Source organism: Erpetoichthys calabaricus, chromosome 9 (genome assembly GCF_900747795.2).
Source record: "Erpetoichthys calabaricus chromosome 9, fErpCal1.3, whole genome shotgun sequence".
In the NCBI taxonomy this organism is placed as follows: Eukaryota; Metazoa; Chordata; class Cladistia; order Polypteriformes; family Polypteridae; genus Erpetoichthys; species Erpetoichthys calabaricus.
Window position 1 is genome coordinate 191,012,794 of NC_041402.2, and position 26,196 is coordinate 191,038,989.

Below are 26,196 nucleotides of genomic sequence, written 5' to 3' on the forward strand. Positions count from 1 at the left end.
TTCAAACTATATTATAATTTTCACATTATGAACCTAATAATCATGTTTTACAACAAAACAACTGAAAAAATGAACTTAACAACAAAAAATAGACTACGCTCACGCTCGCAACTTGCAGTTCTTGTTGCCAATTGATGCGTTTTTTTGGGGTTTTTTTGCGGTAGGACGTCAGATAATACAGAATGTTGGATAAGCGAGACTCTACTGTATTATTATTTCTCTTCTTTTCATAGATGTAACTTAATGACTCTTCAAACTAACGTTAACCGGAGAAAAGCATTTAATGGTGTCTGAAATGAGGCAAAGGGAGAACCACCATGTTTACAAGAGCAGTATACAAGCGTCCTTCTCTGTGTTACAATCCCTTATATGTGTAATTCTTTTTTTCTGTCCCCCCATACACTTATGTAAGGTCAATTAAAATCTGTGCAGGTGGAGGGGCCTTCATCTCGGAAGTCTAACTATCAGATTGTGAAAGGGGAAAAGTGCAAATGGAACAGTCAGTCAGCTTTATTTAAAGTGCAGACTCAGTGTAATACACTTTATAAATAAGAAGAATAAACAATGAACAGTAATAAAATTTGGCATTAAAACCAAGATGTTAAGGCAAAATAATGAAAGTAATATTTTAAGCATTCAAGTGTTTCATGATGATAGACCTGGCTAAAATTCTAAGGCAGGTTGTAATAAAGATTGTAAAGGTAAGTTTTAGTCTTGATTTAAAAATATCAACTGGTCTGCTTCTTTAACTCGTAACAGAAGGCCATTGCAAATGCAAATCTCAATGACCAAGTGAGGTTTTTCTTAGCTGGAGGAACAGCCAAAAGATGAGCATTAAGAGCACCAAGAGAACATACCAAAGTGTCTCTGCGTAAAATGGTGCAGGGCTTTATACCTTAATTAACTCTTTGAGGGCTGAATATTTTTTCCAAACAACACAGTTTTCTGAGAAGCACTCAAAGCAAGGGTCTCGCACATAAATCAACATAAAATATTTGTTGCTGGGTGCTATAGCCGCCCAGTTCACAGTCTTGTGGCGCGAGCCGCTCTCGGGCGACATTGACGGCTGGCTGGCTGGCTGTCTTTGCATGATGGGGGACGAGGATGGCAGCAACAGTTGCGGTAGCAATGCTATGCAATCTGGTTTGTGCCTCATGTCATTATGAGTGGCGGTCTTCATCAACACAAATGTGTTCGGCACCACAATTAGCTGGAGATTGATCAGCTGATGCTGGTACCTCGCTTTTGTTTTCGATCTCCAGATCACTTGCATCAAAATCGGCATCTGACAAGTCAGAGTCCAATTCAGCGATAATGTACAAAACATCATCCATGGAGTATTTTGTTTTGTGCATTCGATTCGATCTCTCGTCAGATGTCAATGCCATTCCTGTCAATTAAGTGCAGGCAATCTCAGTCAGACCAACAAAGCTAACTTTCCTTCTAGCAAAGACAGTCGAACTAAAACATTACGGCGAGTTTTGTCACCGTTTGCAGTTGCTTACTTCTCTCAACCCCTCCCTGCTGACAAAAGTCGACATCCACCCTGAAAGAGTTAAATAAGCTCGATCATGAACTGGTAACCAGTGAAGAGAAGCCAGAATGGGTGTTACATGGTCATGGTTTGTTAGTATTCTAGCTGCAGCATTCTGAACATCCTGAAGACTTCTAGTAGCACAACTACAAGATAAAAATGGCATTAGAACAATCAAGTCTAGAAGAAATATTATTATTATTAATAAACAAATGCATGTAATAGTGTTCAGCATCAGGCAAAGATTGAATAGATCAGATGTTTGCAATATTACTATGATATAAATGCCCTTTTGGGTAATAGCCATCATATGAGACTGGAATGTGAGACGAGTCGAGATTTTTGAAGGTCCAACTTTTAGAAAGGAACACTAAAAAGGACGGAGGAGCTGAAAAAATCAAAGCCTCACCGGTCGTGAGTGACGATGACACGTGCAGAAGAGAGTGACCTCCACCAGACACCCAAAGAGGTTGCAGCAAATGAACATTTTGTTTTCAATCTCTTTCATTTTGTGAAAGGTTTCTGCCAGTCTACATAAATGGCATAGTCTTCATTTCCTGCAGTCTCTTTGTGCGTAACGTCGCTTTAAAAGTTCACATGATGATTACTGTACACTACATTCCAACAAAACTGAACTCCTGCAAATTGGGACTGAAGCGCCACTTAATAAAATGAGCTCCTTTTCAGTCCATCTTGGCGCTGATCTCATCAGACCTTCTTCTGATGCAAAGAATCTTGGTGTCATTTTTGATTCCTCTCTCTCTTATTCCGCCCACATAAATCACATTAAGAAACTTTCTTACTTTCACCTCCGTCACATATCCCGTGTTCGCTCCTTCCTCTCCTTTTCTAACACTGAGAAACTTGTCCCTGCTTTTGTCACATCCCGCATTGATTATTGTAACTCTCTGCTGGCAGGTGCCCCTTCTAATCTTATATCACAGCTGTACTCGGCTGTAAGAGTCCTGACATGGACCACCAGCAGCAGCGAGCACATCACACCATCCTGCTTCGCCTTCACTGGCTCCCCGTGTCTTACAGGATTGAATATCAAATCCTACTAATAACCTACAAAGCTTTAAATGGCCTTGCACGGTCTACATCAGTGACCTTCTCCATCACTCTGTGCCTGTCTGCCCACTGAGGTCCTCTGATTCTGGAAATCTTGCTGTGCGCCATACTAATCTACACTCCATGGGTGACAAGGCCTTCAGCTGTCTAGCGCCCAGACTCTGGAATGACCTACCGAAATTAATCAGGTCAGCTGACTCCATGAATTCTTTTAAAAAACAACTCAAAACTCATCTGTTCAGGAAGGCTTTTAGCTCTACTTGACTTTATTACCTTTCTCTCAGTTTACCTCCATGTCAAGATGTAACCTGTGTGTGTGTGTGTGTGTGTGTGTGTGTGTGTGTGCGAGACCATCAGTTATGGTGTCTCTTAGGCTTTTCTCTGAATTACTGTCTTACTCTTCTTTATTTATTTATCTGGTTTAGTACAATGCCATATACTGTAAACCCTGTCGTTCTTTCTTCAACTCTGTGAAGTGCCTTGAGCATGGGAAAGGCGCTATATAAATAAAATGTATTATTATTATTAGTGTTTATACATTTCCATGTATGCATTTGAAGTATATAGATGTGTGTAAATCAAACCCTTAACATATACTAATGGCAGCTAGTCTGTTAATAGAAGGTGTGCAAGGTTTGTTGAGACCTTCTCATAGTTTCTACTGATATTGTCACAGCATGTGGCCCACAGCTTCTAATGTCTGCAGGCAGCCATCTTCAACAGCAGCGTGGCCAGTCCTCGTTATATTGCTGAGCTTGTGTTAATCTCTAAGCACAACCATATTAGCTTTACCACTGCAAAAGTGCCGGCATAGTATCTCATACACTAAAAGCAGCAAGTCCCAAATCGTTATAACACAGCGATCATCTTTACGTGGGAAGGCAGTCCATGTTTTGGAACAATGAGCTCGAGTCACATATTTCAGCAATTTGTTTTCTCCCGTTATTCCAATTCCAGCCTCCCCCAGAGTTACAAGAACTCACATGTTGCTAGCAATTGGGAGGCTGCACGGTCATTCAATACCAAGATTCCCTTCAGTAGCTAATCTCGCTTACAGTAGTTTAGAAGTAGAATCCTCCCATTTCTGCAGAATTGGGGTTTTGTATCTGCGATTAACAGTGCGTGTAACATATCACCGACACAAACTTTTGTAGGGCAACTTTAGAATTTGTCATCCCAAAATGGACAGGACTGGTATTGAGTACAGAAGTGACAGACCATCGCTGCTGAACGCATATGGAGGAAACCCTGAAAATATTACCGTGGAGTCTATGGAAGTGGAAGAATTGTATTCTTACAAATACGCTCAAATGATTTTTCTCTCTTCCTGAAGTTACTGCTGCTGGTTGATCCTCCTGTCCAAATTTCTGACTGCAGGAAGCCAACTGTCCTGTATCTGCGAATAGTCAATGTAATGGATGGCTGTAGTGCTATTGTTGCACTTTGTTTTATGGTACATTTCATCAGCAGTACAACTGAGTTACTTTCTAGCATTGACGTGTTTTCAAACCCGTCCTTTTAACTGTCCTACTTCAGACTCTAGTGTGACTTAAAGGAATATTCCACACACAAATTAATATACATATTGTGAAAGGTTCAGCCCGGACACACACAGACACGGACTCTGACTGTTCCAAAACACGATTCACCTGCACAGCACACAGTGCACAAACCACCAGTAATAATGCTCACAGTCCTTTCTGCTGTCGCTATTGCTGCCTCTACTCCTCTCCTCGCAAGCTCCGTCCTCTTCCACCCGACTCCGGCCCGTCTAATGCAGTGAGGCGACCCCTTTTTATAATACTCCCAGATGTCCTTCCTGGTGTACACTCCGAGTGTACCTGGTTCCCGTTCCTGGAGGATTTCCTGATGTGGCAGAAGTTCTTCAGTCCATGGCTCTGGGACCATCCAGACATCTCCTGGCGGTGGCCACGGCCCCCCACAGGGTTGAGCTTTCAAGCTCCTTGGCCCCCATGCAATCCAAGGAGTCGCGCCCTCTTGCGTTTCGGGGAAGGTACTGCCCCTGTCCTGATCCTTCCATTCTCCAGGTGTCTCAGTGGGGCAAGGTCCCCAGTCGTCTATTTCTACATATCCTTATATATAATTTGATAGTATCTGTATGTATGGTGTTCGCGTCAATACCTCGACTCAATACAAGTTAGAACCATGCAATAGGACTCTGCCTCTGTACTTAGAACATAACGTGGCAAACGCGGACGCAGTATTGCAAGATTGGCTAAGAATGTACGAATGCTTCAGTGACGCCACTGGACAGCCGAGTATAGTAAGTCGGTGTTGGTCCGAGCAGATAACAGTAAGTTCAGTTGGTTGTGGTACAGAAAGTCGAGCTGCAGATGAGGATCTGAGTGAGTGAGAGGGGTGTCAGTCTGTAGGAGATCAGTGAGGTTGTGGAGAGCTTTAAATGTTAAGAGCGGTATTTAGTATTGTAATCGGTAGTTAACAGGGAGCCAGTGAAGCTGAGAGAGAATCGGTGTAATGTGTTCAGTGGATTTAGAACAGCAGGTTATTATCCTGGCAGCAGAATTTTGAAGAAGTTGTAAGCGATGGATACGTTTTTGTGGGATGCCAAATAGAACAGCATTACAATAATCTATACGTGAGGTGACTCGGACATTAAACAATACTTCAGTACTGTGCTGTGTAAGAAGTCTAGAAATGTTTCAGAGATGGAAGAAGGCAGTCCGGGAAATGTTACGTGTAGTATTATTTAATAATTGCCTTTATTATTGTATAAATGGATATAAATAATTATATTTAAAAGATTCGCCAAAATCTATTGTATGTAAACGATACTGTTTTAAACGTTATTATTTAATCGTGTTGACTGGGCAACACAGTGAATGCAGCGTCTATGTATATATGTCCTATGATTTGTTCACTTTCCGACGTAGTATAAATAAAGTAAATTCATCTCACTGTGGTGCGTATTCCGTACGTAATACCATGTAACACATTATAATTCTCCTGCTTTACACGAATATACCCATGGCACTGAAAAAAAGACGTACAATTCCACGGTCCACTTCAGTTGCCAGAGAAAAGTGTATTTTAAGGGCGTCTCAAACGCCACAGCAGACACAATCCAAAGTGGACAAACTTACAATAAAATGTAAATCAGAAAATTGTTTGTTCTATTTCTATGTTCTGTTTCTTTCATTTGGGAAATTCACCAGTTATAGATTCCCGGGTAACAGCAGGTACTTCTTCTAATATATATATATATATATATATTATAAAATGGCGGCACGGTAGCGCAGTGGTAGCGCTGCTGCCTCGCAGTTGGGAGACCTGAGGTTCGCTTCCCGGGTCCTCCCTGCGTGGAGTTTGCATGTTCTCCCCGTGTCTGCGTGGGTTTCCTCCCACAGTCCAAAGACATGCAGATTAGGTGGATTGGCAATTCTAAATTGGCCCTAGTGTGTGCTTGGTGTGTTTGTGTGTGTCCTGCGGTGGGTTGGCACCCTGCCCAGGATTGGTTCCTGCCTTGTGCCCTGTGTTGGCTGGGATTGGCTCCAGCAGACCCCCGTGACCCTGTGTTCGGATTCAGCGGGTTGGTAAATGGATGGATGGATAGATATAAAATATGTTTATTTTACACACCCCATGTAGTTTTAAGTGATGACCAAAACAAATGGTTAATGTCATATTTATATGGCGAATGTACACTTGAGATATTAAATATACACAAAAGATTGTACAACAGCATAGTTTCAAAGGCAAGGAAACTGGCGGTCAAGGAGGTGTTTGAATGTCTGCCTTCAAAAGACATGAAGAGCACAGAGGCTGAGTTTTGAGTCCTTTTCAAATATTGGAAATATGCAGGTAGTGAAATATATACAGTAAATGTACAGTATTAACACCTCACACTAACAAAAAGTCACAATCAGAATTTACTTTATTGGCCGGGTACACCAATGGGTACTAGGAATTTGTCTTGGTAGTGTTGGTGCAGCAAGGACAACACCGAACACAACAGATAAATACAAGAAGATAAAACAGGGTGCAGCACACAAGGGCAATGCCCAAAATAAAGAGACAGTAGGATTAAAACATCCCGGCAGTCCACTATGTGCAGGCATACAAAGATACGGAGTAGAAGCTCAGGCCTGATTAGTCAGAATAACTGCATTCGGGCGGGGTTGGGGGGGGAACGGTTTAGGTGGGGTGTTGTTTTAGTGTTCAATGCACAAAGTCGTTTGCCGGAAGGAAGTTTGAAAAATCTTAAGGGAAGACACAGAATATTAAGCTGTCACCCGTAAGGTGGAGTGGTGGCTCTCAGGCTAAGGATCTACACTGGTATCTAGAAGGTTGTCGGTTCAAATCCTGTTACTGCCAAAGGGGGTCCTACTCTGTTGAGCCCTAAAGCAAGGCCTTGAACCTAAAATTGCTTCTGTATGATGGCTGACCTCCAAGGTCATGCAAAAAGAATATTTCCCCTCAGGGATTAATAAAGTATATCAAGATAGATAGATGGATAGTGTGAGCCCCGGGTCCAAACACCACCAGACAGACACCACTTCTTTATAAAAAGCACACGTTTATTGTTGAAACACAGTCCCGCACAGCACACAGTGCTGCCAGCACCCAACACGGGCCTTTCCTGTCCGTAGGCCGCCTTTCCTCTCTCCACTGGAGCTTCGTCCTGCTCCCACTCCCGACTCCAGCTCCTCGATTGTAGGGAGGCGGCCCCTTTTATTCCCACCCAGATGTGCTTCAGGTGCCTGATGACACTCAGGGTGGCGGAAGTGTTGCCCTTGCACCCAGAAGCACTCCTGGACATCCCTGGAAGGATCTTCCTCCATCTTCCCAGGTGTGGCGGAAGTGAATGTTACCCGGGCTCCATGAGGCTCGGGGCGCCCCCTGGTGGTGGCCATGGGCCCCAATGGGCTTGAGCCTCCTTGCTGTTTTCCCGTGGTCCCCTCAACATCCAGGGCGGTTGCCCCCTTGTGGTCTGGGGGACATGTATGCCACCTACCAGTCTTTCCAGGCATCCTGGCTGGGTCTGTCAACCAGCTTCTTGTGACAATAGATAGATAGATGAAAGGCACTATATAATAGATAGATAGATGAAAGGCACTATATGATAGATATAGATAGATAGATAGATAGATGAAAGACACTATATAATAGATAGATAGATGAAAGGCACTATATGATAGAGTAAAAGGCACTATATAATAGATAGAGTGAAAGGCACTATATGATAGATGGATGAAAGGCACTATATGATAGATATAGATAGATAGATGAAAGGCACTATATGATAGATGAAAGGCACTATTTGATAGAGTGAAAGGCACTATATGATAGAATGAAAGGCACTATATAATAGATAGATAGATGAAAGGCACTATATGATAGATAGATAGATGAAAGGCACTATATGATAGAGTGAAAGGCACTATATAATAGATAGATAGATGAAAGGCACTATATGATAGATAGATAGATAGATGAAAGGCACTATATAATAGATAGATATCTTAGGACAGTAAGCAGGATCACAAAATTAGATACATTGGGATATTCAATGCTTCAGTGTTATCCCGCATAGCCCTAAAAACTGCATTAAGCAGGTTTGAAAATGTTATCTCTCGATTACCAACTCTAAATGTGATCGTATGAAATTTTCTTTTATGCATATATGTCAGTATGATGTTTGCATACTTAAATATTGTTACATTTCTTCTGTTGACAAGGGCCTTTGTTGTAAATTAAAAGAAATCGTAGATCTTCAGATTAGGATGTCATGATTTTTGTTCTTTGGTCCTTTTTTATTATTCTCACTTGTCACTTGTGCCTTGTCTAGACTGCACTACTGCCAGACATGCTCTAATGACAGTAGAAATGCCAGTTGTTCAGTTCAAACAAGTTTCATTGTTGAAGCAGTTCATTAACACTAAATATAAATGATATTAATCCTGCATCATCTTCAGCTGCAGAGGGTTTTTGGAGCTGTCACTCTGCCAAGTGCAACAATTCAGAAGATCACAAGGTTTTCTTTCTTTCTTTCTTTCTTTCTTTCTTTCTTTCTTTCTTTCTTTCTTTCTTTCTTTCTTTCTTTCTTTCTTTCTTTCTTTCTTTCTTTCTTTCTTTCTTTCTTTCTTTCTTTCTTTCTTTCTTTCTTTCTTTCTTTCTTTCTTTCTTTCTTTCGAAATAAGTGTTGTTGCGTCAAGAGGAGAGAGTTGCTGAGCTTCATTGCCTCCTCCTGCCCAGTGATCATCACTGCATGCTGGGTTTGCACACTTTAAATGCTACTGTGCACTGGCCGTAGGAAGCCGCGTAGTCGGAAAGATGGAAAACCGCAGGACTCGCAGAGTTTCTGAAATAACTTTAAATTGCTGTGGTAAGTTTAAGAAAAATGTACAGAGCTGGTCACGTAAAGCCTGGAGGGCAAAAAATGTCGCAATCATCAAATAATCACGGTTTAAAAACTCTCAGCATCTGCGTGATAAAGAGAGGTTTGTGTGACAAGAGTAAAACAAATTTGTATGCAAGGAAAAATGTTTTGCAGATGTGCTTAGCAATTTCTTCCGCAGTACACATGAGTGAATTCCGAGTGTTTGGGGAACAAGTGTGTGCAATGCTTTTGACAGCCAGTGTGACCATGAGGGGTGACTTAATGTCTTCTCTAAGGGTACACACCTAAGAACAGCCAGCAGACCATGTCAGAAAAGGGAAGGCGTAGCGTCAAGTGAAGCCTTTCCCCTGGACGTTGTCTTAGCGCTAGACAGCAGTGCAACCAACAGTGGAGGTGTGAAGGATTAGCACTCACTGCAGTGTGCGAGCAGAGCCCTCAGAGTCTTGAAACAGCCATTCGTCTATACCCAGGAGCTAAATATGACAATGTTAGCATTTTTCATTTCCCTGACGTTACCATTAATAAAGCAATGATCCAAAAGGAGCTTTGCTGAGTCTGTTCTTTATACTTCCATCACTCACGACTAGATAATTTCACACGGGATCATTCTGAAATTAAATGACGATAAAAACACTGGGCTTTGCGCTGTTTTTTAGTTCATAGGTTTCTATCAAGTCATTAATGTGCCATGACAAACAACTACTTAGGTGTGTGGGTAATTAATTATCTTCATAAATCTGGTTTCTCCTGTCTATGGCACTCTCACTCTGTGGATGTGGAAACTGAGTTACTGCTGATCAGTTCAACTTTTTGTGTGTGTGTGTTTCTGTTGCCTTTCTCACATTGCCCCACTTTCTGTAGCGTGTTTAACTTAAACCTTAATTTTGCTACTTTTGACTCCAGTAGAGAAGATCATGTAGTCCATGAGTATTAAATACAGGGATTGGGGAGAATCTCCACATGAAAAACGTCATACAGGGTCATCAGCCAGATGATCCACCTGAAGCTAAGCCTGTTTGGACCTGTGCCAGTAACTTGGATGGGAGACCAACCAGGAAAAGCTTGGGAGGCTGCTGGAGGAGGTGTTGGCGAGGCCAGCAGGGGGCACTGAAAGCGGATCCCATTGCAGTGACCGACAGACAGATGAGGTTCTGACTCTCTGCAGCTCTCTGCAGTCATTCATTCTGCACGGTGTTTTCCTGATGTCCTGGCCCAAGTCATTCTGGCCCCCTGTCTCTAACTGGCTAACTATGTCTCACCCCTTCACCACCCAACAGCTAATATGCGTGGTGAGTGTACTGGCACAGAAATGGCTGCTGTCAGCATCATCCAGGTGGATGCTGCGCATTGATAGATATATAGATAGATAGAATTTGGTGTAGTAGGCAGGATTAAATAGACAGACAGACAGAGACAGACAGACAGACAGACAGACAGACAGATAGACAGATAGATAGATAGGTAGATACATACTTTATTAATCCGAAGGGGAAATTCACAATACATTTGTGATGTCTCCTCACTTACTATGTAAAGTGCTTTGAGTAACGAGAAAAACATTATATAAATGTGAAGAATTATTACTATCATCATCATCTTTGGAGTAGAGATGTTTGTGTACCAACATTCATTTGCGCAGCTTTAAGTCCCGTTTACACCAATTCATACAATCCTTGATCTGTTTGAGTGTGTCCCCCTACTTAGAGGTACCTTTGTTCCTGTGGAGCCACTTCTGGCAAATTAATCTGCCTCAGCACGCAGTTCTTCGTATTCTTTTTTCCCCCTTTTCTGATGCTGATGGTGCATTACCAGGGTACAGGTCTAGATGCCGGATTTAGACAATCTGTAACTGGCCATAAACAGGTCACCTACTTTTTTGACTGAAGTACACGGTAATCTTCTGGAAGGGGCCAGACATGATTCTCAAATGACAATATCCATATCTGGGGACAACCCATTAAAATGTTTGTAGTGAAGAACGGCAAAATCTGCTGCTGCAGAGGCTACGCCCTTCTAGAGTACCTGTCCCCAATTTCTCCAGTCAGTGCATTTTTAAACTGTCGCTGGGGTTTCAGGAAGACAGAGAGACAGCAAAAGATACTGATCAAAAGACTTGACATGGAGAGAAAATCCATCCATTATCCAACCCGCTATATCCTAACTACAGGGTCACGGGGGTCTGCTGGAGCCAGTGCCAGGCAGGAAACAAACCCTGGGCAGGGCGCCAGCCCACCGCAGGGCACACACTGGGGACAATTTAGAATCGCCAGTGCATCTAACCTGCATGTCTTTGGACTGTGGGAGGAAACCCATGCAGACACGGGGAGAACATGCAAACTCCACACAGGGAGGACCTGGGAAACGAACCCCTTACTGTGAGGCAGCAGCTCTACCCACTGCGCCACCGTGCCTCCCTGGAGAGAAAATAAAAAGCTAAAATCGCTGTTACCCATTTGGGAGCTCCATAGCACAAGGCAACTGAAGCTTAATAATTCATTTGTAGATTGTAATGAGCTCTACCACAGAAGAGAGAGCAATCTCAGACGTGCTTCTGATATCTTTCAGTCATTTTGCTAGATAAGCATTGTGGTCTAAGCACTATGTGTTAAAAATGCTGTCATGGTGTGTTTGTATGTTCATTTCTTTTAGTTACTCGTTTAGACGTGCAGTCAGAAGGTGGATGCTCTCCACCCTTGTCATTCGGGTGTGTTGAGTACTGAATTCTGCATCTCCCCTGGCTCTTTGTTATCAGCTCTCTTAACGGCAGTCCATTCGACGAGGTGTGAGACGTCATTTACTTCGAATGTGTATTTAGCAATTCATATTTTCACAAACAAAGCTTCCAGTTCTTTGAAGCGTACATCAACTCCTACACTGTCGACGTAACGCTGAACAAAAGAGACAACACGCGGCACCCGTGTATCATTTATGTTTGCTGTCTTCAGGTGCCTCTGTGCAGAAAGGTTTTTCCCATGCAACCCGGTTATTTTTCATTTTTAACACATGTAATGGGCTGTCTGCATATGAAACACTCCAGTTTAATGGGAGTCTTCTTAGGAGACACTTGTCCTGTACAGTTTATTGTAATCAGAAGCTTGCTGTCTGTGGGACCAGGATAGCGAGACGCACCTCTGATCATTCTAGTTCAGTATCGCTCTGAGCGCCACCTTCACGAGGCGTTGGATTGGTTTAGAAACGCAACACTTGGTGAGCCGTCTGATGGTTCCCATCCAGTTTTTGAAACAGTTTCACTCTCGGCTCAGCGAGACTTGCCAGTGCGTTACTCCTCTTCTTCTCTTCTGTATGCCCCTCTTCATTATCATTTCTGATTGGTGTTTACGGGCCAAAGCTGCCTGGTGCTGTAATGTGTGGCCATTCTTTGACTGTTATGTACAGTAGGAGCAAAAGAGTAGTGGCAGCTGCCGACGGACCGTCCACTGCTCCAGACAGCCTGTCCCTGATCACTTTTGGGGAAGTCACCTATTTTATCATTTTTTTAAAATGTTCTGTTTATTTAGTGCAGGAAACTCCTTCTTGAGAGGTGCTGCATCTTCTACATTTTTGTTCCAATCCAGCTATCATTTTCTTAATTAGTTTAATTATTTGATTAATTGAACAAATTTACCACTCCACGGGCCCCTCCATATTTTATAAGCAGAGTACTGAGCAGTTTTTATAAATCATGAGCTGCAGAACAGTGGAACTGGTGACGCCAAAAGGTCCTACTGATGTGCAGTCCACGGGGCATCCGATAAAACTGCTAGTTGAAGCGAACTTGTAGCACAAACGTCCGAGAAAAGAGACTTCTGAACAAATCCTCTATGGGATATCATCATCTATAGGGTGGTCCAGATCTAATTAGGCAATTTTCATTACTCTATAACTTAAGTTTATTACATAGAGAATTCACAAAAAAATATTTTTGTTGCCGATAGATGGCAGCACCTGCCCTGCATTCCAAAATGGCGGGGAGACGGTTGTCAGTCAAACAGCGGGTGCGATGTGTTCACCTTTTCATAATTGCATAATTAGATCTGGACCACCCTGTACTGTTGAATTCTGCTCTGTACTTGTAACATTTCTATTGTAGTATTGTGTTGTGTTGAGGATGACTTGTGTTCTGTTCTGTGTGTTGTGTTGTATTGACCACCTTCTTTTTTTATTTTACACCCACTGCACGCCCAACCTACAGTTAGGTCCATAAATATTTGGACAGAGACAACTTTTTTTTAATTTTGGTTCTGTACTTTACCACAATGAATTTTAAATGAAACAACTCCGATGCAGTTGAAGTGCAGACTTTCAGCTTTAATTCAGTGAGGTGAACAAAACGATTACATAAAAATGGGAGGCAACTGAAGCAATTTGAACACAATCCCTTCATTTCAGGGGCTCAGAAGTAATTGGACAAATGAAATAACTGGAAATCAAACGTTCATTTCTAATACTTGGTTGAAAACCCTTTGCTGGCAATGACAGCCTGAAGTCTTGAACTCCTGGACATCACCAGATGTTGGGTTTCCTCCTTTTTAATGCTCTGCCAGGCCTTTACTGCCTTTACTTTCAGTTGCTGTTTGTTTGTGGGCCTTTCTGTCTGAAGTTTAGTCTTCAACAAGTGAAATGCCTGCTCAGTTGGGTGAAGATCAGGTGACTGACTTGGCCATTCAAGAATTGTCCACTTCTTTGCTTTAATAAACTCCTGGGTTGCTTTGGCTGTATGTTTTGGGTCATTGTCCATCTGTATCATGACTCAATTTGACTGCTGTATTTAGCTGGATTTGAGCAGACAGTATGTCTCTGAACACCTCAGAATTCATTCGGCTGCTTCTGTCCTGTGTCACATCATCAATAAACACTAGTGTCCCAGTGCCACTAGCAGCCATCACACTGCCTCCCTCCACCGTGTTTTACAGATGATGTGGTTTGCTTTGGATAATGAGCTGTTCCACACCTTCTCCATACTTTTTTCTTGCCATCATTCTGGTAGAGGTTGATCTTGGTTTCATCTGTCCAAAGAATGTTTTTCCAGAACTGTGCTGGCTTTTTTAGATGTTCTTTAGCAAAGTCCAATCTAGTCTTTCTATTCTTGAGGCTTATGAGTGGCTTGCACCTTGCAGTGCACCCTCTGGATTTACTTTCATGCAGTCTTCTCTTTATGGTAGACTTGGATATCGATATGCTTACATACCCCCTGGAGAGTGTTGTTCACTTGGTTGGCTGTTGTGAAGGGTTTTCTCTTCACCATGGAAATGATTCTGCAATCATCCACCGCTGTTGTCTTCCGTGGACGTCCAGGTCTTTTTGCGTTGCTGAGTTCACCAGTGCTTGCTTTCTTTCTCAGGATGTACCAAACTGTAGATGTTGCCACTCGTAATATTGTAGCAATTTCTCGGATGGGTTTTTTCAGTTTTCGCAGCTTAAGGATGGCTTCTGTCACCTGCATGGAGAGCTCGTTTGACCGCATGTTGTCTGTTCACAGCAAAATCTTCCACATGCAAGCACCACACCTCAAATCAACTCCAGGCCTTTTATCTGCTTAACTGATAAGGACATAACGACGGACTTGACCACACCTGCCCATGAAATAGCCTTTGAGTCAATTGTCCAATTACTTTTGAGCCCCTGAAATGAAGGGATTGTGTTCAAAAAATGCTTTAGTGGCCTCACATTTTTATGCAATCCTTTTGTTCACCCCACTGAATTAAAGCTGAAAGTCTGCACTTCAACTGCATCGGAGTTGTTTCATTTAAAATTCATTGTGGTGATGTACAGAACTAAAATGAGAAAAAAGTTGTCTCTGTCCGAATATTTATGGACCTAACTGTACCTGGAGAGGGTCTCTCTCTGAACTGCTATTCCCAAGGTTTCTTCCAATTATTTTTTTTCCCCTTACAAGGGTCTTTTCTTGTCATCTTAATGAGTCAAGGCTGGGGGGCTGTCCAAAGACAGGGTCTGCTAAAGCCTATTGTGTGATTTTCGGCTATGCATAAATAAATTGTATTGTATTGTATTGTACTGTTACATCGGTAACTAACCAGAAATTCAGGGCCCCTTCAGGTCAGTTTTATTTTTAATGCTTTAAAAATCAGCAAGATGTAAAACCAAAATTTTTCATTAATGAAAGTAGAAGTTTTACTTTTTGTTATTTTATGAAGGTTATTTTTTTGTATTAGGGGTGCATATAAGCTGTTTGTTTATACGGAGCCCATTTACACAGCTTGGCATCTTGAGACGCTCGCTTTATGAATTAAAGATAAACGTCCTGTTGTTCGCTCCCTCCGAACTCCTCTAAATACAAAGAGTTTTTTTCTTCCCCTGACATTAAACTGCGATGAGAAGGAGCAGGAAAAGCAAAACCTTAAATCAGACTTAGGGAGGACAAATAATAATAATAATTCTTTGCATTTATACAGCGCTTTTCTCACTACTCAAAGTGCTAAGCAATTGCAGGTTAAGGGCCCAACAGAGCAGAGTCCCTATTGGCATTTACGGAATTCGAACCGGCAACCTTCCGATTGCAAATGCAGATCCCTGACCTCTGAGGAGCCACCGCTCCGCCAAGGTGAAGACCTGCATGTGCCCGTCCTGAGTGTGCGACTTGGTGAGTGATCTTCAGTCAGATAACTGGCCACTGATTTGGCCTCATATTTACTGTCCATCCATCCATTTTCCAACCCGCTGAATTCGAACACAGGGTCACGGGGGTCTGCTGGAGCCAACACAGGGCACAAGGCAGGAACCAATCCCGGGCAGGGTGCCAACCCACCACAGCATATTTACTGTATACATCCTATTTAGTTTGCATCAGCCAGTCAAGTTTTATTTTCTATAACATTTGACATCACAACTTTTCACAGTAAATAACGAAATAGCAGTTCAAGTGCAACGTCAACAGCAGATTGCAATACAGAATATAAAGCATATTTCACAAGGGCAGAATCCATCAGGAGGGTAAGGCAGACAGTCAAAATAAAGGACAAGTATCACAAGCATCCATTAGATCATTCATTTTTCTTGGGGAGACGTGTTAAAACAAAAGGGGGGTGTGGGGGGAGACCCGTCAGTTTGGCTTCTACAGAATCCTCACAGGTCAGTCCGCAGCTCCTGTGATGGGTTCTCATATCTTATTCTGTTAACTGCTGTGTCTGCTCCTAAGTGTAAAGAACTTGGCAGATCAAACTTTATCTTCTTTGATGACGAGACACCGCGGTGAGTGACAACTGTTAATTATTTTATCGTTCACACCAGTATCTGCTAATTAGAAATTTGCTGATCAGCTTTCTCATTTCCAGTGCAGTTACATGTGGCCTTATTGTAATGATTTGCAAACAGCGTTTCAGGGAGCTTGTCTAACGTACAGTGATAATGAGCAATTAACAATAGTTGGAATTGTTCTGCTCACCAGTCCCATGGTAAGCAGAGTTGCTTGTTGAAGGAAAGTATCTGAAATTGAGCTGGGATGGTGGGCTGCCCTCCGTCTGTCGATCAGTTCTTTGTCTTTAGTGCTCGTCTTGAAAGTCCACTCATGGAAGGCGCACATCAATTCTCTGCTTTTCATGTTTCCAGCTCATATTTGTGACAACAAAAGGGATCTGCAGATAAACATTAGATGGCGTATTTCCTTGTGCTAAGGATGCGTGTTCTATTAGTTCGTGTGTAAATCTGGAAGTAAATTAAAGTAAAACCAACCAAAGTTGACTTGTGATTTGATTGGTTGGGAGGAAACCACACCCCCGAGGACGTGAAAGGTTTTGTCGTGCAGTGATGAGACTAAGTGATGGGCTGTCGCGCTGCTAGTCGTCTTTTTTTGTTTTGATAAAAAAAATTATGTGTAAACTGTTTTATAATGTGTGTGTGCAATCGCAAGACGTGGATCAATTCTCGACAGCTGCCTTGGCTTGAAAACTGGACGTATTTAGTACGTTTTTAAGGTTTTCCTCCATGCCCCCATTCACTGGCATGTAAAGCACCAGTGTGGGCAACATTTCTCTTCTGACTGGCGTGTTGTTCTGAACAGGATTACGAGGGTGTGCGAGCCTATCCCAGCCAGCAAAGGGCGCAACGTAGGAACAAACCCTGGACAGGCCACCAGTCCATCGCAAGGTGATCACACATTAGGGCCAATTTTAGTATCGGTGTGGGCAAGATATTGGTTTAAATTTATAGAAAGTGATTAACTTTAGAACACCATTTCGCATAGCAAATGCACATGTAGCATGTTATAGAAGAAATAACCTTGGCTTCAAAAATACCAAAGTTATCCTTTAATAACTAAACAGTCCACCAAAATAAAGAAATAAAACAAAAAACCAAACAAGTCGTCATCACCTGATTGGCATACAGCAAGGCAAAGCTCTGTAGGGTGGTCACAGCGTCATCCGGAGGGCAACTGCTTCTGGGGGTATCTTAGCTTTATAGTCGCGGGAACGGAAGGGGTGGAGTCAGTTTATCTGAGCTATGTGTGGGAAAAGTGACAATACCATCAGTAACAGCGCCCCCTCGTGTCCTGGAGTGGCAGTGCTTACCTCTGATGAGCCCCAAAGGCGACCCTCTAATCTGCATGCTTGACACAAGGTCTGTTATCAAGTCATCATAACCTCGAACATCCTGTGATATGAAGTCTTTCTGTTCTTCAGTGCTTTTCTACATTGCCAAAGTAAACGTGAAAGAGTGACTGCAGACTGGCCAGTCGTAACCTCTTTCTTATAGACATGAATCCCACTTCATGGACTGAGTTACCCAATCGTATTGTGCCAGTGCCGTATGCCTCTCCATCCCATTTCTTCCAGCTGTGCCATTCAGTTTTAGTGTTTTTTTCCCATCACCTGTATTATTGTTTTCTGATCTGTCTGTACAGGCCAACAGTACCAGCCCTTTATACACTCTGTGAATACTTCTGTAGGAGTTCATAGTGTATGTGGCGAGCGGCTGGATGAACAGAACCAGACCTCTGTGTGCTTATTGATCTTTAACATGAACTTGACAGATTTGGAGAAAAACACGTTAAAGCAGTGAACTCTGTACACATGACAACATGATCACCAAATGAGAAAACGGATTGTCTAATGTTACTTTATATATATATATATATATATATATATAATATATATATATATATATACAGTGGTGTGAAAAACTATTTGCCCCCTTCCTGATTTCTTATTCTTTTGCATGTTTGTCACACAAAATGTTTCTGATCATCAAACACATTTAACCATTAGTCAAATATAACACAAGTAAACACAAAATGCAGTTTTTAAATGATGGTGTTTATTATTTAGGGAGAAAAAAAATCCAAACCTACATGGCCCTGTGTGAAAAAGTAATTGCCCCCTCGTTAAAAAATAACCTAACTGTGGTGTATCACACCTGAGTTCAATTTCCGTAGCCACCCCCAGGCCTGATTACTGCCACACCTGTTTCAATCAAGAAATCACTTAAATAGGAGCTGCCTGACACAGAGAAGTAGACCAAAAGCACCTCAAAAGCTAGACATCATGCCAAGATCCAAAGAAATTCAGGAACAAATGAGAACAGAAGTAATTGAGATCTATCAGTCTGGTAAAGATTATAAAGCCATTTCTAAAGCTTTGGGACTCCAGCGAACCACAGTGAGAGCCATTATCCACAAATGGCAAAAACATGGAACAGTGGTGAACCTTCCCAGGAGTGGCCGGCCGACCAAAATTACCCCAAGAGCGCAGAGACGACTCATCCGAGAGGTCACAAAAGACCACAGGACAACGTCTGAAGAACTGCAGGCCTCACTTACCTCAATTAAGGTCAGTGTTCACGACTCCACCATAAGAAAGAGACTGGGCAAAAACGGCCTGCATGGCAGATTTCCAAGACGCAAACCACTGTTAAGCAAACAGAACATTAGGGCTCGTCTCAATTTTGCTAAGAAACATCTCAATGATTGCCAAGACTTTTGGGAAAATACCTTGTGGACTGATGAGTCAAAAGTTGAACTTTTTGGAAGGCAAATGTCCCGTTACATCTGGCGTAAAAGGAACACAGCATTTCAGAAAAAGAACATCATACCAACAGTAAAATATGGTGGTGGTAGTGTGATCGTCTGGGGTTGTTTTGCTGCTTCAGGACCTGGAAGGCTTGCTGTGATAGATGGAACCATGAATTCTACTGTCTACCAAAAAATCCTGAAGGAGAATGTCTGGCCATCTGTTCGTCAACTCAAGCTGAAGCGATCTTGGGTGCTGCAACAGGACAATGACCCAAAACACACCAGCAAATCCACCTCTGAATGGCTGAAGAAAAACAAAATGAAGACTTTGGAGTGGCCTAGTCAAAGTCCTGACCTGAATCCAATTGAGATGCTATGGCATGACCTTAAAAAGGCGGTTCATGCTAGAAAACCCTCAAATAAAGCTGAATTACAACAATTTTGCAAAGATGAGTGGGCCAAAATTCCTCCAGAGCGCTGTAAAAGACTCATTGCAAGTTATCGCAAACGCTTGATTGCAGTTATTGCTGCTAAGGGTGGCCCAACCAGTTATTAGGTTCAGGGGGCAATTACTTTTTCACACAGGGCCATGTAGGTTTGGATTTTTTTTTTCTCCCTAAATAATAAAAACCACCATTTACAAACTGCATTTTGTGTTTACTTGTGTTATATTTGACTAATGGTTAAATGTGTTTGATGATCAGAAACATTTTGTGTGACAAACATGCAAAAGAATAAGAAATCAGGAAGGGGGCAAATAGTTTTTCACACCACTGTATATATATATATATAAAATCAGTTGGTTTTATGTCATTTCAAGATTAATTTGTTTAATTGTTTTAAAAGGCTTTATATCCACCATTGATTTAACATAAGATTCTCCTGTCTTGCATTTCGTAATGCGCATTTTCTTTTCACTGCATTCTTTAATGGCCTTTAGACTTGAGCTTAAAAAATTTTCATTGATAACTCAGTTATGTGTCTAACAATTCATTCTCCATATCATTGCTTTAAAAAGAAAAGCATACGCTACTCTTACTGAGAGCTGACATATTAAAGTGTGTGTGGCATTCACTCACAATGTACAGCTTATAAGGATATCATGGAAACTGGTAAAAGTCAGCATCTTCATCTGTCTGTCTGTCTGTCTATAATATAGTGCCTTTCATATCTATCTATCTATCTATCTATCTATCTATCTATCTATCAATCATATAGTGCCTTTCACTCTATCTGTCTATCTGTCTGTCTTATCTATCTATCATATAGTGCCTTTCATATCTATCTATCTATCTATCTATCTATCTATCTATCTATCTATCTATCTATCTATCTATCTATCATATAGTGCCTTTCATATCTATCTATCTATCTATCTATCTATCTATCTATCTATCTATCTATCTATCTATCTATCTATCTATCTATCTATCTATCTATCTATCTATCTATCTATCTATCTATCTCCGTTCAGATCAGGTGCATATCAGCCACTTCAGCTTCTCCTCTTTAGTCCACAAACTGCCTAACAGTTGAGATTCTTATTGTGCCTGAAGCCTTTGGGTTAGTTACAACGCAGAGGAGATGAATGAGCTTTTTGTTTTCTGATCAAGATTCAGTAATTTATTTTTCTGTATTTTTTATAAACAAAGGCAAGTGGTTAAACCTGACATTCTTGATGCTCTGATTTGTATGTAGGCTCCCTTCAGCGTAAGGTTACAGCATTAATAACCCAGTTCCACACGTCACACCATTTTTAACCATGATCATTATGATAAAGGGCATATACTTAATTACAGGCCTGCTTAATTACAGCTCTGTTGAAGCTCGTTTGTTTGGGAGAATGCTAATTATACTACTGAGCTCTTGGCACATCTTCAGTGCTTTCCTCTCAATGAGATGGCAAGAGTGGTTCATTTTCAGGCAAAAGAACATCGAGTGAATATTTTTCTTTTGTTTTATCCTATAAAGAGCCTGGCTGTGCCTCATTTATAGGGGAACACTTGGCAAAATAATCCAAGTTCAGGCATTGTATGTTTATATATATATAAAATGTATATGTGTGTGCACTTCATGTACCTTTATGTAATTATTTGATGCTCTGTTCAATGCCACCTTTCACTTTGCTAGACAGATCAAAGAGTGACTTGACTGTAAATAATGACAGACATGCCAACTTTTGCCCAGAGGACAACACAAGCCGAGAACCTTGAAGAAAGAGAAAAAGGAGACAGCCCAGTAAGAGAAGTCCGTTAAGATAAACTTACACTGAGGCCACACTTTAGTCTGAAAGCAATTCCCATAACAGTACAAGTGTCAGCACATGAGAGGAAGGAGGAGAAAGTGAGCTGAAAGAGAAACACGATGCCAGACGTTGGAGAATCTTGGATATTGGGCTGGTTTAGTTTGTTTACAGGCAAGCAGAATAGTCAGAGACATTGAAGGTTGGATTTCCAAGATCTCTAAATAAAAGTTTGCTGTAAACTTACACACATCGGTCATTTTCTGAATGCACGTTTTCCATTATAGGACTGTGAGGAGCAAAGCAGGTTACTTAGCTGTAGGTTGGTTGTATTTGACCAACTTGGAGACTAAGAGCTGCCATTTGACCTAAACGACAAGTCTGTAGGGTATGGAAAGAAATGAGACATGAGGAGAACACGTACACCTGAAGCACAGAGTGACTCAGCCAGAAACTGTGCACAGATTTGTAGCGGTGACACAAAGTACCTCACCGTTGTGCTGTCCTTTATACAAAATGCGCCATGAATCAGCCCATGTATGGACCCAGTGAGGGAGCGGGACATTTGGGTGCCTTATATAGGAAGACCGACTGGTGAGTTCCTCTCAAGGTGTGTTCTGTGATAATTCTACATGTTCTTCTTTGGCTTCTTCCATAGTCCAAACCTCTTTGTTTTAGTGGTGACACAACATTGGCCTCGACTGAATGTGTAGAAGAGGGTGTGCACATGTGAAGATATACAGTACATTCATGGTCTGGTATCTCAGCCGCCATTGTTTCTTCAAAGCTTACATGCAGTCAGTGACCCAGTGCTGTGGTTAGATGACTGATCGACTGCTACCTGATGTCCTGCTTGATTCGAGACTCTAATAAATACTTACAGACGTTATCATAGACTTAAAGGGGAGCTGCCAGTGGGTACTTGAGAACGCTAATAATAATACTGGGGTACGGTGTCATTTAAACGCAGACTTGTTTGAAGTCATTTTGCCACCTTTAAAAGAAAAAAAGTTAAGTTCCATTATAAAAGCACTTTAGATCAGTGGTGCTGGCTGTAGAAACAGCGCAAGAAGTAGCTGACTATTCGTAACGTGCCCTGGAATCCTTCAAGTTAATGTGAATGGTAAATTCACCTTAGTTTTACCTTAGTTTGAACTTGAATATATAATGGAGCTTTACCATAGATCAGTTCCACCCCATATTGGTTAATGGTAATGGAATGTTCTTAATGTTATCTTTGAGTGGCAATAGAATAGCCATTAGATTAACGTTCAGGAGATGCCTAACATGAACTGTTAGTCAGACTGGCGTTAAGGGCATCAAGTATTCTGACCATTATGTACGTATTTGTGGTGAGTAAACATAAAAACCTTAAGAAATATGACCTAGTGGTAGGGCGTTGTACCGTGTTAGCCATTATGGATTCAACGAGAAGTCAAGCAAAGTGACTCCTTGAATTGGCTAACTGAACAGATTACAATATGCAAGCTTTCAAGGCAACTCAGACCCCCCCCTTCTTCAGGCAGTTTGTGATAAAGGAGTCGGAGTCGCCTTGAAATGTAACCCCAGACACGTAAGGCTCAAGTGGAATACCACAGACCACAAGTTCTCCCTTTTTCCTTATTTTGTGTGAACGACTTGCTTTGACTTTCACAGACACTTGGACTGTGGAGATTTCTGTACGTCGCGTCGTACTACAGCTGCAGTGCCTTTCCAGTAGCTGCATTTGAATTATTTTAGTCTGTCATTTCTCTTTATTTGTGAAGCTCCCTGGAATGGTGCACATGAGCCCAAACGTTTACCGTATATACTCGAGTATAAGCCGACCCGAATATAAGGCGAGGTACCTAATTTTACCTACAAAAACTGGAAAAACTTATTGACTCGAGTATAAGCCTAGGGTGGGAAACGCAGCAGCTACTGGTAAGTTTCAATAATCAAAATAAATACCAATAAAATTACCGTACATTAATTGAGGCATCGGTAGGTTAAATGTTTTTGAGTATTTATTTCAAAGAAAAACAGTAAACTAGCCCTGTAAGTGGAGAAGAGGGTCAGCAAAAACAATATGGTATCTCTGTCCATCGCTCTCTCTCGTGCATGCACACATGTATGTACGTACGTGCGTGCGCGTGTGTCTCTCTGTCTCTCTCACTCTCTTGTGCGTGCGTGTGTGTGTTTCTCTTTCTCTCTCGTGTGTGTGTGTGTGTGTCTGTCTCTCTCTCTCCCGTGCACATGTCTCTCTCTTGTGCGTGCGTGTGTCTCTCTTTCTCTCGTGTGTGTGTGTGTCTGTTTCTGTTTCTCTCGCGCACGCGTGTGTCTCTCTCTCTCTCTTGTGCGTGCATGCGTGTGTGTGTGTGTGTCTCTTTCTCTCTCTCGTGCGTGTGTGTCTCTCGCTCGCTCGCTGCACAGGGAGAGACTAAACACGTGCGGGTTGGCGGGGGCAGCAGGACCTGAGTCGAATATAAGCCGAGGGTCACGTTTTTCAGCACAATTTGGGTGCTGAAAAACTCGGCTTATATTCAAGTATATACGGTAAGTTAATGTTAATGGTAAATTTACCTCAGTTTTTTGCTTACTTTGAAATTGAATATAATGTAGCTTTACCATTGATAGTTCCACCCCATGTAAGTTAAAGGTAATGGAGTGTTCTCAAGGTGAGTTTTGTGGGACAGTAGAGTAGCCCTTAGATTTAAATTAGAAGGCTTGAAAGAAACACGAACTGTTAGTCATTAAAGGCACGGAGTGTCCTGACCATTATGGACGTACTATGTGTGCAGTGAATGAGATAACATGAAGGCCTTAAGAAATGTAACCCTGGGTACTTAAGCCTCAAGTGGAACACCACACACTAGAAGTTCCCCTTTTTGCATCTCTTATGAATTAGAATTTCTTGAGGCCTCTTGGACTGTAGAGTATTTTTGTACAGAGGGTCAGACTATGTCCTTTCCGGTAGCTGCATTTGAACTATCCATCCATCCATTGTCCAACCTGCTGAATCCGAACACAGGGTCACGGGGGTCTGCTGGAGCCAATCCCAGCCAACACAGGGCACAAGGCAGGAAACAATCCTGGGCAGGGTGCCAACCCACTGCAGGCATTTGAACTATTTTAAACTACTTTAGAAACTCAGATACAGTGTGTGAAATAAAGTTTTGTTTTTAAAGATGCATTAAAGACGCAGGGTTAATTACGCCAAGACCTAATCACCCCAATGTCTTAGCACTAAATCAAACGGATTGCCTTTTTTCACCCACCAACAGAAGGAATTTGACTTTGGGGGTCAAAAGAGATTCTGTCAGCGCCTCTGAATGTAAAGCATGAGGATCCATAAGGTGGTCTTCATCTTCTTCTTTTTGAAGGGTGGCATAGATGCTGTCTGGCACAGGATCGACACACTGTTTTGCTTTTTCTTCTTTCTACAAGTAACATTATTGTAAAACCACTTTCTTATATGCGCATTTAAACATTGTGACAGTTCATTTTGTATTAATGTCACTTTTTACAACTGATTAGGCACGAGTTGAGAGTTCGTCTCACTTTCTAAATCAGGGGTCGCCAACTCCGGTCCTGGAGGGCCCCCAGTGGCTGCAGGTTTTCATTCAAACCCTTTTCTTAATGAGTGACGTGTTTTTGCAGCTCATTAAATTCTTTTGAATTCATTTTATTTGATTTGCTCTTGAAGACTCAGACCCCGTCATTGTTTCTTTTTACCTTAATTAGCAGCCAGACAATCATGAGATACAAAATGAGCCAAAACTACTGATGTCCATCACACAATATCTGAAAATAAAGAAAGATGAAGGTCTCAGGAATGTCGATCTGCTCGGCTCCACAAAACATTTTAACAGAAAAGAGAAAATCAGCAGTTTTGGAAATGTCTGCTAATGAGCCACGGAATTAAAGAACAACAAGAATCGGCACCTCATTGAGCAGCTGGTTGGAGTTTGAGGCCCTGACTTAGCTGGTCTTCTGCTGGCGCCCTCGCTTCACATTTCAGTTCTGTTTGGGTTTCATTTAAGGAAAGAAATGAAGCAAATCAGAGGAATGATGAAGAAATTTTAAAACAGACAAGTTAATTAAACTGAATTCACAAGAAGTCAATCAGCAGCACAAACAGGGCACTCATTAAAGGGTTAGAATGAAAACCTGCAGCCACGGTGGGTCCTGCAGGACTGGACTTGGAGACCCCAGTTCTAAACCATCTCCTCTGCTTGTCTGGATTTACGTTTTGCGCTTTGACTGGTGAGTAAACCGACTATATAAATGCAAAGAATTATTCTAATTATGTTGGTCGTTGCCTGGCACCTTTTCCACCAGTTGCTGCCATCCTAAGCGCTGGAGGAGCCCTGGTGTGTGCATGTCGAGGGCTCCTCTCTCACAAATGTGCTAAAGCTCTTCACTGCTGCTCTATTTATCACCACAAGAGCGAGCCATTTTTTTTCTCCAAAAGTTATGTGGCACGCGTCTTCCCCTAGGATCTTGTGTCTATATAGAGTATCTGTGATTATTAATTTTCCTATTTTTCCAGTGTCTCTTGAACATTCATCTAGGTATTTATTGTTATTTATTACAAAACTGCATTTGTGGTTAAAAAAAAAAATGACAACTTTGATGCAGATGGATTTTCTTTTTCTCTCCCTTGTCTTTTAGCGATGGATGGCGTGCCTTTTATGATTTCGGAGAAGTTTGCATTTGCCTCAAATGATGTAAGGAGCCTTTCTTTTTTATTTGCATGATCTGCTCTTTTTTTTGTTTTTTCCATGTGAGCGTGTAGCACATTTTAAATGACACGCTAAGCCGTAGCGTAACTCACGTGTACAGTGCATTGTGTCGTCAAAGAAAAAGATGTAAGTCCTTGCCCATTACTCACGTAAGGCACTTTTGGAACAGTGATCTGTTCACGCCTGAAGGCAATTAAAGTCCGGTTTTAATCCGTGTCTTTCTTATTGTTCTTATCTCTTTACTTAGAATGAAAACAAGTGTTTGAAACTTTCATGAGGCAC

The 26,196-nt window shown here is 41.8% G+C and overlaps 1 protein-coding gene across 3 annotated transcripts in view; it reads left to right on the forward strand.

Annotated features, from left to right (window-relative positions):
- Nucleotides 1–26,196, forward strand: part of LOC114642286 (multivesicular body subunit 12B) — a 306,638-nt gene that overhangs the window by 228,301 nt on the left and 52,141 nt on the right. For all 3 annotated transcript variants that reach the window (XM_051932317.1, XM_051932319.1, XM_051932318.1), the window contains one exon: nucleotides 25,844–25,899. In XM_051932317.1, the coding sequence (XP_051788277.1) occupies nucleotides 25,844–25,899 (56 nt within the window). The remainder of the gene's footprint in view (nucleotides 1–25,843; nucleotides 25,900–26,196) is intronic.